Below are 14,133 nucleotides of genomic sequence, written 5' to 3'. Positions count from 1 at the left end.
CAGTGTTTTACTTGTCATCTAAATGATACCGTTGAAAGACTTTGGAAGAAGCTGGTTTAATACGTTACATCATTTTAGGAATTGCTATTGGGATTCTTAATTGTTTAGTCTATGCTGTACTTGACAGGCTCACTGTAAGATTCATGTACAGTGATAGAAAATAGAGATGAAATGATCTTTTCAATACTTGCTTTTATTGTGTCAACAATGTATAGTGTAAAATGAACAACAGTTAATGACAATCAATTTATTGAATCAAATCAACTATCTAGTACTCATATTGACTACTTTTCTGGCGGAGGTCTTTTTCAGGGTTCCTTGGGGGTCAAAAACATATTTGCACTCCATCTTAAGTGTGAGACTCAGAGTTCCTACATCGTAAGGCAGCCAAACACCTGTCAAACTAGAGGGAAACTACCCTTCCACTTAAGACGAAAAACAGCTATTTTATACATCACCGCATTCTTAAATGGAATATTGCAAATGCTATTTTCATTTAACCTTTGATTTATACAGATTATTCTCATTGAGATCAAATATATTTTACAAGACAGACCTGTTCTAAGGTTATATTAATGTTCTGTGAAATGTGTATATAAGTTCTACTACTGTATTTGATGAGCTGTATGACATGTGTATATAGACTCTACTACTGTATTTGATGAGATGTATGAAATGTGTTTATAGACTCTACTGTATTTGATGAGATGTATGAAATGTGTTTATAAGTTCTACTACTGTATTTGATGAGCTGTATGACATGTGTATATAGACTCTACTGTATTTGATGAGATGTGTGAAATGTGTATATAGACTCTACTGTATTTGATGAGATGTATGAAATGTGTATATAGACTCTACTGTATTTGATGAGATGTGTGAAATGTGTATATAGACTCTACTGTATTTGATGAGATGTATGAAATGTGTATATAGACTCTACTACTGTATTTGATGAGATGTATGAAATGTGTATATAGACTCTACTACTGTATTTGATGAGCTGTATGACATGTGTATATAGACTCTACTGTATTTGATGAGATGTATGAAATGTGTATATAGACTCTACTACTGTATTTGATGAGATGTGTGAAATGTGTATATAGACTCTACTACTGTATTTGATGAGATGTATGAAATGTGTTTATAGACTCTACTACTGTATTTGATGAGATGTATGACATATGTTTATAGACTCTACTACTGTATTTGATGAGATGTATGAAATGTGTATATAGACTCTACTACTGTATTTGATGAGATGTATGAAATGTGTTTATAGACTCTACTACTGTATTTGATGAGATGTGTGACATGCGTTTATAGACTATCCTACTGTATTTGATGAGATGTATGAAATGTGTTTATAGACTCTACTACTGTATTTGATGAGATGTGTGAAGTGTGTATATAGACTCTACTACTGTATTTGATTAGATGTGTGAAATGTTTTTATAGAGTATCCTACTGTATTTGATGAGATGTATGAAATGTGTATATAGACTCTACTACTGTATTTGATGAGATGTATGAAATGTGTATATAGACTCTACTACTGTATTTGATGAGATGTATTAAATGTGTTTATAGACTCTACTACTGTATTTGATGAGATGTGTGAAATGTGTATATAGACTCTACTACTGTATTTGATGAGATGTGTGAAATGTGTATATAGACTCTAATACTGTATTTGATGAGATGTGTGAAATGTGTATATAGACTCTACTACTGTATTTGATGAGATGTGTGAAGTGTGTATATAGACTCTACTACTGTATCTGATGAGATGTGTGAAATGTGTATATAGACTCTACTACTGTATTTGATGAGATGTGTGAAATGTGTATATAGACTCTACTACTGTATTTGATGAGATGTGTGAAATGTGTATATAGACTCTACTACTGTATTTGATTAGATGTGTGAAATGTGTATATAGACTCTAATACTGTATTTGATGAGATGTGTGAAATGTGTATATAGACTCTACTACTGTATTTGATGAGATGTGTGAAATGTGTATATAGACTCTACTACTGTATTTGATGAGATGTGTGAAATGTGTATATAGACTCTACTACTGTATTTGATGAGATGTGTGAAATGTGTATATAGACTCTACTACTGTATTTGATGAGATGTGTGAAATGTGTATATAGACTCTAATACTGTATTTGATGAGATGTGTGAAATGTGTATATAGACTCTACTACTGTATTTGATTAGATGTATGAAATGTGTATATAGACTCTACTGTATTTGATGAGATGTATGAAATGTGTTTATAGACTCTACTACTGTATTTGATGAGATGTATGAAATGTGTATATAGGCTCTACTACTGTATTTGATGAGATGTATGAAATGTGTTTATAGACTCTACTACTGTATTTGATGAGATGTATGAAATGTGTATATAGGCTCTCCTACTGTATTTGATGAGATGTATGAAATGTGTTTATCTACTACTACTGTATTTGATGAGATGTGTGAAATGTGTTTATAGACTCTACTACTGTACTTGATGAGATGTATGAAATGTGTTTATAGACTCTACTAATGTATTTGATGAGATGTATGACATGTGTTTATAGACTCTACTACTGTATTTGATGAGATGTATGAAATGTGTATATAGACTCTACTAATGTATTTGATGAGATGTGTGAAATGTGTTTATAGACTCTCCTACTCTATTTGATGAGATGTATGAAATGTGTATATAGGCTCTCCTACTGTATTTGATGAGATGTATGAAATGTGTATATAGGCTCTACTACTGTATTTGATGAGATGTATGAAATGTGTATATAGACTCTACTACTGTATTTGATGAGATGTATGAAATGTGTATATAGACTCTACTACTGTATTTGATGAGATGTATGAAATGTGTATATAGGCTCTACTACTGTATTTGATGAGTGGACTCTCATGATATTTCCACAGCTTTTTCCCTCCAGACAGAATCACCCAGGTCCATCATTATTATACTGTCTGTACCTGACCTACATTCCCACCAACTGGCACACAGACTTGAGAATTCATCTGAATAAAATAGCTCCATGACATAGTCACTGACTGACTGAGCGGGAGATAGAGTGGGTGACTGACAGACATAAACGGCACCTCTGCGACATGAAGAAAGCTGCTCAGAGTGTATGTATGCAGCCTAACATGAGCAGGCCCAGCCCAGTTAGAGTTGGGAGGACCAACATTTATGTTCCTCTTAATTGCCGATGAGAAGAAGGACATGCTTGTGGGAAGAAGCAGGATCAACAGACAGCACTGAGGGCAGATTCAGGCAGACCCGTGCGAAGTAGTGGACCACTAACATTGGCATGCTGTGTCTGTGCAGAGCCAGAAAGGAAGGTTTGTTTAATCCCTAAACCCTCCTCCCTCTGCCAAACCCGTAATCCCACTAATCTCCACCACATTGCCCAAGAACACACAGAGACTCAAAAAATCCCCATACAGCTAGTCATCCAATCCCTGCCTCCCTCAATCCCAGCAGAGTGCAACCACTCGTTTGGTCAGTATGGCATCCCTGGCAGCTAAACACAAACACACAGGGAATTTGCAGTGTTGGTGTTGTAACTGCACAGTTTGTTGTATTGGTGGTGGATGGTGGTGGTGGGGCCAAATAAGGGAAATGTTACCCTGCTCGACCACTTCCGCTCCTGGCCCCTTGCGTGCGAGGCAGGGTGTGCTCATTGATGCCAACTATTGAATTGTAGACACAGAGGGGCTTCTCGCTCGCCGGGTGGCTCTGCTCTGGCTGCCGGAGAGAGAGAAGTAGTGACCCAGAATAACTTCATCTAACCACTACTAGGAGACTATGGTGGAATAATCAGGGCTATTTCGCTCTCTCGCTCTTTTCTAGTCAGACACACTTTGCAACAGAGTGAACGTTGAGTCGATCAGCACGGAAATTCTCTCTGAGCCTCTTAACTACTCTGTTGGCCAAACAGCTAGCACTACCATAACAAACAAAAGTATATGAGCATAAACAGGCCTGGTGTGAAATAATCCCAGGAAAACAGACTTTGAGGGAGAGGGGAGAGGGGAGAGAGAGCCTGTGAACCTGAATCTGTCTCTCGATTAATTGACAGACAAATTGCTTATTGACTTTCCAGATTCTCTCTCTCCGACTAGAGGCAACAGCGCTCATTGGATAGAGACAACAGCACATTTGTGTTTGGGCTAAATAAGTTCCCATGATGCTCTCTGGCACAGTGCGGTGCAGTGCAGCGAGGTTGATTCCCCACCACTAGCTCCCTGACATTTCCATGAGCCATGCACTTGAAATGTTGCACAGTAATTGATGTTGAGCCTAACATGTGTTCAGACTCCACTACAAATTAGAAGGGAAAAGGTTATCATAATATTTAGCTAGCCCAATTTGTAGAACTTGAACTGTTCCCTGTGGGGACATCCAGAGGAAAAATACATGTTTTAAAGTTTAACTTTTGACTAAGGGGATAGCAATATTGCTGAAATATTAAACAGACCGGAGCACTCCAACAATAATTTGGAGGCCTGACTGTGGGGATGGAGGGCTTAAGCACTCCAACACCAACACCGGAAGGGCTTCTCAGAGGGAGTGAAGCATAGTGCAAAGTTCAGCCTTGTGTGCTGCCCCTCCCCTTACCCAACCCCATTTAACAAACCTCCAACTAATGGAATTAAGTATTCCATCTGTGTATTTTACTACATTTGAATCATAATTATTCTACCAACTAATTGTACTTTAAAAATGTTAGTCTTTATAAGATTAAAAACGATTTGACACTTTTTTTCAGAACTAGGGCATAAGTTACACAAGCAGTGAGTGAGAAGTTGTATTCAGGTCCATTGGTGGAGTCATTTAATCTAGGTGATACTGTTGAATAATTGGAATGAACGGAATGTTTATCTGATGTAATATATTTGGATTGAGAACACCACTGGTGGAGTGTGTGATTTGTAAAGTTATTCATTCAATTTGTCTGCGTGTCATGCTCTTTAGATGAGCTATTCCTGGTTTCAGTTGGAACCCGATGATTTTATACTTTAGATGTGATCTGTCTTTTATTCGTTCCACTTGTCCTCGTGCACGACCTAGCAACCTCTAGCGCTATATAGCCTATTCATTGGACAAGTAAGTTTCATTTTTGAAACTAATATTAAAATATATTTCCTCTTCTGCTGACAAAAAAGGGAATATTCCATGCACGAATGGGTGTTGTCATATTGTGATCAAATTCAAACAGACTAAAATGTGCAAAATAATTTTTGTCTTCCCAATATATTGGGTCTTCATATTATTTATGAAGACCCTATCAAAATCGGCATGTGCAGGAAATTAAGTTATATAAGGATGAGGTGTCATAATTACCAAAGAGATTGCAAGATGTAGACAGAATTACAAACGAAAAGAAATAATATGAAAATACTTTCATTTTGCGGAAATAAATGTAGGCCTATTTTTTCTGTTGGATTTTTAAAGAGGGGTGTAATTTAAAACTCAGTGTTATGTGTATGCAATGTGTGTGTTGAAGGCGTGTTTATAAGTTATGCTTGAAAAGTTGTCTCCTGCTGTCGTCGCTCACTGACCGATGCGACCACGGTTGTTGTAAAGAATGTGTTTGGAGTTGCAGAGTGACGGATGGCAGAGTACAACTGCAGGTGTACATTCTTCAGACAGCGAACTGGCATCCACTCAGCACCACGCTATTTCCGCGCGCTAATGGAGTCGTCTCTGTTCACATGGGCTCAGTGAGCCTCCGCCGCTATAGTACGGCGCTCATGGGCAACCAACACTGATCTATAAATGTACTTGTGATGTTGTGTCAAATAAACACCAACTGACGCATTAATGGTCACCAAGCATTGTATATTCAAAGTTGAGAAACTCTTTTCAAATGATCCTTTGGGGGCAACCTGGAAAGGAAAACAGTCCTGACATAAAATCAATATCAGAGGAGGAATACAAGCCACCACTAAACGGTGCAGGAAGAGAAAGACCACATACTAGTGTAGTGTAGCCTACATGAAGAAGTCTCGTTTGGTATAGGCTATGGTCTCAAAATTGACATACCCTCCTCAATTTGCAAAGGGACTTTTTTGGTTCTTGTTGTCTAACAGAAGTACTACATCATTTAGCTTTTTCCTTTTCCTTTTGGTGGAATTATTATTTGTGCCAACAATTGGAAAAGAATGAATAAACGAGTTAGGCTACTATGGCCACAATCCCATTCAGCATGTTTATCTGGAAACAGAACATACGGTTTATCATCGGTAGAACTTGTGATTTCTCATTAGCATATACACTAGTCTACATATCTTCTACGGCAAAACCCGCTATTAAATAGTCTACATGTTGTCGACAGCTCTCTTCTGTTGTTAATCAAATGCTACAAACAGAAGTAGAATATGCAGATTAATTCATGAAATTATGTGAATGTGATTTATTTAGGCCCATTTATTTTGCAGACATGGGGGGCCACTGCCGATGAGGGCTATTCGAGGTGAGATTTTCATTCACCAGTAGGGCCTAAACATTGGTTCCATCCTTTGTATCGTGTTTCATACATTTTCCTGTTTGAATTGATTATCATTATTGAGATATCTGTTTGGTTCTCTTTGATTGATCGTGCACGCTGTGTGGGAAGGCTAGACACAATATTTGAATTCTCGCATATTTGTGGAATATCTCCCGCAAAATTAATATCATTATCATGTTATAATGTTTAATGTATTTTTTATGCATTAGTAAATCTTCTTTGAAAATAATGGTATGAAGATTATGAGTCTATTAAAATAACAATAATGATCTTATAATAACAGCAACAAAAATAACATTGTTAATAATAATGTAGGCCTAATATGTAGGCCTAATAATAATTAATTATAAAGTATAATCAATAATACAATCAGTTAAATGTCTAAGTAATAATAACAATATGCTAATGGTAATACAATATTTAATAAAAAACAATAATAATTACACTTGTGCTAAGTTAGTTTCTTATTTCAAGCATCTGAATATTGGTAATGACCGGTGTCTCGAATTTCGTCCCTTAATTAATCAAATCCTTGGGAGACTAAACTGTAATTTTCGTTGCATTATTGTTATACCTGAAGAATCGTGTAGGCACACCCAAATTAGAGTATAGCCTATAACCAGCCATAACAAGTGAATATCCTGCCTTTCCAAAAATGTATTGCTGACTCTTATCGAATATGGCTACAGTTTACAATTTGTGATATGTTTGTAATAATGTTTGCAATAAGTCAACAATACTAATTATTCATTATTCATTATTTCAAAAGCAATCCTTATAGAGGAGATGGCTTCTCTGCTGCATTTTTCTGTTTCGATATGCCACATACCGGTAGGTAATCTTGATTTGACCAAGCTTTCAAAGAAGGCAAAGTGTACAACCTCGTCCACTATTTTGACAATCATGCCGAGAAGTGCACACAGCATTCCTTTATGTTCAACAGAAACTATGAGATAAATAAATAAAAAATTGCGCTGGTTCTAATTCACTCAATAAAATATTTTTAAGAAATGAACTTGGTGATTTAAGTTTATGGTAGTTTTAGCAGGGTAGTATTTATGGAAGGATGCACTTTAAACGTGTTATTATTCCTTAATAGTTACATGTTCGATGGAAACATACGTCTTAGTGTTTGCAAATCATTTTACTTGAAGCAATCACTTCTGCTCTTATTTGTTTGGGTTTCCTATAATAGTCACAAGGCTGGTAATTCATAATATTCATATTTTTGTCTTGTATGGAATGCATGTTTTCATTTACCGTCTTTCTTAATTTTGTATGTTTTTCTTGTGGCCCTTGGTGCCCAACTAAACACAGAAGTAGGTATTCGTGGACTCTGATCCGTTGACTAACGGAAAACATTTTGTATTGAGCGCCATCTCATGGTAGAATAGTACTTGTTGTACATTCAACAGTGCGTGTAACTTTCCAATGTGCCAGTATAAACCAGCATAAGTTGTTATGTGCCTTCATATCTCCAAAGTATGCAAACGGATAACTTATCTCTTAAATAATAATAAATAAATGTATATCTCTGGAAATTGATTACGAATTAGTCCCCAGAATGAATTACCCAACCTACTGTACCTAGGCCTTCATACCAATAATAAACCATCCGATTCAACCAGCTCTCAATCATATAAATGTAATCTCAACATGAATGATAGTGTCTCTCTCTCATCAGTGGCATTCAGCCAATGTGCATATGGTTTTGTCTCACCTCTGGCTTGACTTTCTTCTCCCAGTATGGGGAATGGCTCTTTTCCCCTCATCTTTCTCCCTGATTCTCCATGCTCATTCTTCATGCAGTCCCCCTAAACTATGGATGAAGATGCAGCATGAGTATGGGTGCCATGTTTAAAATAACTTGCAATTTGTAAACATATGTTCTCAATAACTCCTGTTGCGAGTGTACTCAAATGTAGGTCAAAATATAAGGCATGAGGCATTGGGGTGTATGTGTAAAGCAAACTCACAAATCATGTAATAAATCCATGGTATTAAAGACTTACATATCAGCTTTGAAATATATTTATTTAAATGTGTAGCCAGAGAAAATAATGTATTCCCTGCAGGCAAAAATGCATTAAAGGCTGGTTGCAATCGCGCAAAGAGCACAAACATACTGTACAGTAGCCACATACGCAACATTCAGCATCACATCATGAACACATTTCAACACTATAGACTAGAAAAGCAGCTAGCTCATGATGAGAACAAATGCTTACAGGTATTCTACATTCACTGTTTCTCTGTATCCAGGCCTCAGGATTTTGCCTCCACACTCTTGAAGCCGACAGCGTCCGCTCTCTATCTCCCTCTCTGTCTTTGTCTTTCCACCATTTCTGGCTATACTGGTTTTCTGTGAATTCTTATCATGTCATCATATAAAGGTACATTCAAGAGTGAGATAAAACTTGAGTAATAATAGTATCAGTTCTCACTCTTAATACCTCTAAGGTTAGTCCTGAGCTGTCTCGTTGGGTCGCACCCAATCACAGTGAAACACATCTCATTTTGGTTTTGACTAAATCGTTTAGCTGGCTTTTTGGGGGGGATTGTTTGCTGCTGTTGACTTAACATACAGTACACCTGGATGATCCTTCACACCCAGAGTTTTACAGTATAAGTAGTTAGATTGTCTTTCATGAGGCAGGGAGGCAATACACCTGATTGACTCATATACAGACAATTAGAAATTGGATTATTTGTTAGTTAGGCAGTTAGTTTAAAGGCAGAGTTTGGATATCGAGCCCCTAGCTGCTGGCTGGGAATGGAGGACTCAGTCAGTCAGTCAGTTAGTTGTGCTGTGGTGTGTTGTGTTGTGGAGGGAGTGAGACGGCTCTTAAGGGGGCAGAGGCAGCAGTGTGCAGTACTACAGCACGTTGACTCTTAAGGGGACAGTATCCCTGCATTTACAGTATTCACATCACGCTGACTCTGTCGCTGAGGGCCGCCATGGAGTCCACCTCCTCCGACTCGGGGTCAGGCTCCACCCCTTCGCTGACGTCGGCGTGTGGGTTGACGAGGTGGGCGGGGTACGTCAGGCCGTGCTGCTCAGCGTGGCGTTCCCAGCGGGTGTCATCGCTCTCATGCGTGACGTAGCGCTCGTGCATCTTCCATTCTAGGCCACGTAGGTCCAGCCACATTTGGTAGTCCTGAGAAGGACATCATTAGCAGGGACACAGTAGTTAGCATTAGCCTAAGGTTTCAATTGTATTCTTTTGATTGTGTCAAAAAAAGAAAAATTTGTAGGATTTTTTGCGGCTGTTGGATGACAAACTCATGTCACTCATTTCTCTTGCTGTAGGGCTTACCTGTATCCAGGAGTGTCTGAGAGACTTAGTGTAGCCAGGGGGATCTGACAGACTTAGTGTAGCCAGGGGGATCTGACAGACTTAGTGTAGCCAGGGGGGTCTGACAGACTTAGTGTAGCCAGGGGGGTCTGACAGACTTAGTGTAGCCAGGAGGATCTGACAGACTTAGTGTAGCCAGGGGGATCTGACAGACTTAGTGTAGCCTGGGGGGTCTGACAGACTTACCGTAGCCAGGGGGGTCTGACAGACTTAGTGTAGCCTGGGGGGTCTGACAGACTTACCGTAGCCAGGGGGGTCTGACAGACTTACCGTAGCCAGGGGGGTCTGACAGACTTACCGTAGCCAGGGGGGTCTGACAGACTTAGTGTAGCCAGGAGTGTCTGACAGACTTACCGTAGCCAGGGGGGTCTGACAGACTTAGTGTAGCCAGGGGGATCTGGCAGACTTAGTGTAGCCAGGGGGGTCTGACAGACTTAGTGTAGCCAGGAGTGTCTGACAGACTTACCATAGCCAGGGGGATCTGACAGACTTAGTGTAGCCATGGGGGGTCGGACAGACTTAGTGTAGCCATGGGGGGTCTGACAGACTTAGTGTAGCCAGGGGGATCTGACAGACTTAGTGTAGCCAGGGGGATCTGACAGACTTACCGTAGCCAGGGGGGTCTGACAGACTTAGTGTAGCCATGGGGATCTGACAGACTTAGTGTAGCCAGGGGGATCTGACAGACTTAGTGTAGCCAGGGGGATCTGACAGACTTACCGTAGCCAGGGGGGTCTGACAGACTTAGTGTAGCCATGGGGATCTGACAGACTTAGTGTAGCCAGGGGGATCTGACAGACTTAGTGTAGCCAAGGTGATCTGACAGACTTAGTGTAGCCAGGGGGGGTCTGACAGACTTAGTGTAGCCAGGGGGGGTCTGACAGACTTAGTGTAGCCATGGGGGGTCTGACAGACTTAGTGTAGCCAGGGGTTCTGACAGACTTAGTGTAGCCAGGGGGATCTGGCAGACTTAGTGTAGCCAGGGGGGTCTGACAGACTTAGTGTAGCCAGGAGTGTCTGACAGACTTACCATAGCCAGGGGGATCTGACAGACTTAGTGTAGCCATGGGGGGTCGGACAGACTTAGTGTAGCCAGGGGGGTCTGACAGACTTAGTGTAGCCAGGGGGATCTGACAGACTTAGTGTAGCCAGGGGGATCTGACAGACTTACCGTAGCCAGGGGGGTCTGACAGACTTAGTGTAGCCATGGGGATCTGACAGACTTAGTGTAGCCAGGGGGATCTGACAGACTTAGTGTAGCCAGGGGGATCTGACAGACTTACCGTAGCCAGGGGGGTCTGACAGACTTAGTGTAGCCATGGGGATCTGACAGACTTAGTGTAGCCAGGGGGATCTGACAGACTTAGTGTAGCCAAGGTGATCTGACAGACTTAGTGTAGCCAGGGGGGGTCTGACAGACTTAGTGTAGCCAGGGGGGGTCTGACAGACTTAGTGTAGCCATGGGGGGTCTGACAGACTTAGTGTAGCCAGGGGTTCTGACAGACTTAGTGTAGCCAGGGGTTCTGACAGACTTAGTGTAGCCAGGGGGATCTGACAGACTTAGTGTAGCCAGGGGGATCTGACAGACTTAGTGTAGCCAGGGGGGTCTGACAGACTTAGTGTAGCCAGGGGGGTCTGACAGACTTAGTGTAGCCAGGGGGGTCTGACAGACTTAGTGTAGCCAGGGGGATCTGACAGACTTAGTGTAGCCTGGGGGGTCTGACAGACTTAGTGTAGCCTGGGGGGTCTGGCAGACTTACCGTAGCCAGGGGGGTCTGACAGACTTACCGTAGCCAGGGGGGTCTGACAGACTTACCGTAGCCAGGAGTGTCTGACAGACTTAGTATAGCCAGGGGGGTCTGACAGACTTAGTGTAGCCAGGGGGGTCTGGCTGACTTAGTGTAGCCATGGGGGGTCTGACAGACTTAGTGTAGCCAGGGGGATCTGACAGACTTAGTGTAGCCAGGAGTGTCTGACAGACTTACCATAGCCAGGGGGGTCTGACAGACTTAGTGTAGCCAGGGGGATCTGACAGACTTAGTGTAGCCATGGGGGGGTCGGACAGACTTAGTGTAGCCATGGGGGGTCTGACAGACTTAGTGTAGCCAGGGGGATCTGACAGACTTAGTGTAGCCAGGGGGATCTGACAGACTTAGTGTAGCCAGGGGGATCTGACAGACTTAGTGTAGCCAGGGGGATCTGACAGACTTAGTGTAGTCAGGGGGGGTCTGACAGACTTAGTGTAGCCATGGGGGGTCTGGCAGACTTAGTGTAGCCAGGGGTTCTGACAGACTTAGTGTAGCCATGGGGGGTCTGACAGACTTAGTGTAGCCGTGGGGGGTCTGACAGACTTAGTGTAGCCATGGGGGGTCTGACAGACTTAGTGTAGCCAGGGGGGTCTGACAGACTTAGTGTAGCCAGAGGTATCTGACAGACTTAGTGTAGCCAGGAGTGTCTGACAGACTTACCATAGCCAGGGGGGTCTGACAGACTTAGTGTAGCCAGGGGGATCTGACAGACTTAGTGTAGCCATGGGGGGTCGGACAGACTTAGTGTAGCCAGGGGGATCTGACAGACTTACCGTAGCCAGGGGGGTCTGACAGACTTAGTGTAGCCAGGGGGATCTGACAGACTTAGTGTAGTCAGGGGGGGTCTGACAGACTTAGTGTAGCCATGGGTGGTCTGGCAGACTTAGTGTAGCCATGGGGGGTCTGACAGACTTAGTGTAGCCATGGGGGGTCTGACAGACTTAGTGTAGCCAGGGGGGTCTGACAGACTTAGTGTAGCCAGGGGTTCTGACAGACTTAGTGTAGCCATGGGGGGTCTGACAGACTTAGTGTAGCCATGGGGGGTCTGACAGACTTAGTGTAGCCATGGGGGGTCTGAGAGACTTAGTGTAGCCAGGGGGGTCTGACAGACTTAGTGTAGCCATAGATGGCTGACAGACTTACTGTGCCGGCCTCCCGAGTGGCGCAGTGGTCTAAGGCACTGCAACGCAGTGCTAGCTGTGCCACTAGATATTCTGGGTTTGAGTCCAGGCTCTGTCGCAGCCGGCCACGACCGGGAGCCGCATCGGGCGGCGCACAATTGGCCCAGTGTCATCCGGATTAGGGGAAGGTTTGGCAGGCAGGGATGTCCTTGTCCCATCGTACACTAGCGACTCCTGTGGCGGCCAGGGCGCTGTGCACACTGACACGATCGCCAGGAGCACGGTGTTTCCTCGGACACATTGGTGTGGCTGGCTTCTGGGTTAAGTGGGCATTGTGTCAAGAAGCAGTGCGGCTTATTGCAGCAAGGAGACAAGACTGTAACTACCAGTTGGATACCATGAAATTGGGGAGAAAACAGGGTTAAAAAAGAAAAATGAAAAAATTATATAAAATACTTACTGTAGCCATGGATGGCTGACAAACTTATCCAAATACAATAAGTCTTCTTGCTCCTTTGTGATATGTACAGTACCATTTTATTTATTTGATCTGTTACATTGTCTGTTAAATCTCTAATTTAAAGGAGTTTTCCCCCCCCACATTGTAGACATACTGTACTAGTAAAGGCCCAGTGCACTACTTTTGTGATTTTTTGTATTACTGTTTACCATAATTTCTAACTTGAGTCTGATGATTATCTGAACAAAACAGTTGATCTGATAATACTTGTGGAATATAAAAATACTTGCTTGATATACAATACCAGTCAAAAGTTTGGACACCTACTTATTCAAGGGTTTTTCTTTATTTTTACTATTTTCTACATTGTAGAATAATAGTGAAGAGATCAAAAGTATGAAACAACCCATACGGAATCATGTAGTAACCAAAAAAGTGTTTAACAAATGAAAACAAGCCTCCCGGGTGGCGCAGTGGTTAAGGGCGCTGTACTGCAGCGCCAGCTGTGCCATTAGTGACTCTGGGTTCGCGCCCAGGCTCTGTCGTAACCGGCCTCGACCGGGAGGTCTGTGGGGCGATGCACAATTGGCTTGGCCGGTAGGCTGGCTTCCGGGTTGGATGCGCGCTGTGTTAAGAAGCAGTGCGGCTTGGTTGGGTTGTGTATCGGAGGACGCATGACTTTCAACCTTCGTCTCTCCCGAGCCTGTACGGGAGATGTAGCGATGAGACAAGATAGTAGCTACTAAAAACAATTGGATACCACGAAATTGGGGAGAAAAAGGGGTAAAATTCAAACAAAAACAAATGAAATTGAAAACATATGTAATATTTGAGATT

General features: G+C 42.1%; 1 protein-coding gene across 1 annotated transcript in view; it reads right to left on the bottom strand.

Annotated features, from left to right (window-relative positions):
• Positions 1–8,551: 8,551 nt before the first annotated feature.
• LOC109904577 (serine/threonine-protein kinase D1) overlaps positions 8,552–14,133 on the bottom strand; it is a 49,678-nt gene continuing 44,096 nt past the window's right edge. Inside the window, exon 19 of the mRNA XM_031787957.1 lies at positions 8,552–9,709. Coding sequence (XP_031643817.1) covers positions 9,476–9,709 — 234 coding nt within the window. The 3' untranslated portion in view covers positions 8,552–9,475. The remainder of the gene's footprint in view (positions 9,710–14,133) is intronic.

Source organism: Oncorhynchus kisutch, linkage group LG14 (genome assembly GCF_002021735.2).
Source record: "Oncorhynchus kisutch isolate 150728-3 linkage group LG14, Okis_V2, whole genome shotgun sequence".
Lineage (NCBI taxonomy): Eukaryota > Metazoa > Chordata > Actinopteri > Salmoniformes > Salmonidae > Oncorhynchus > Oncorhynchus kisutch.
Note: the sequence above shows the minus strand (reverse complement) of the source record. Positions and strands in the feature narration are given on the sequence as shown.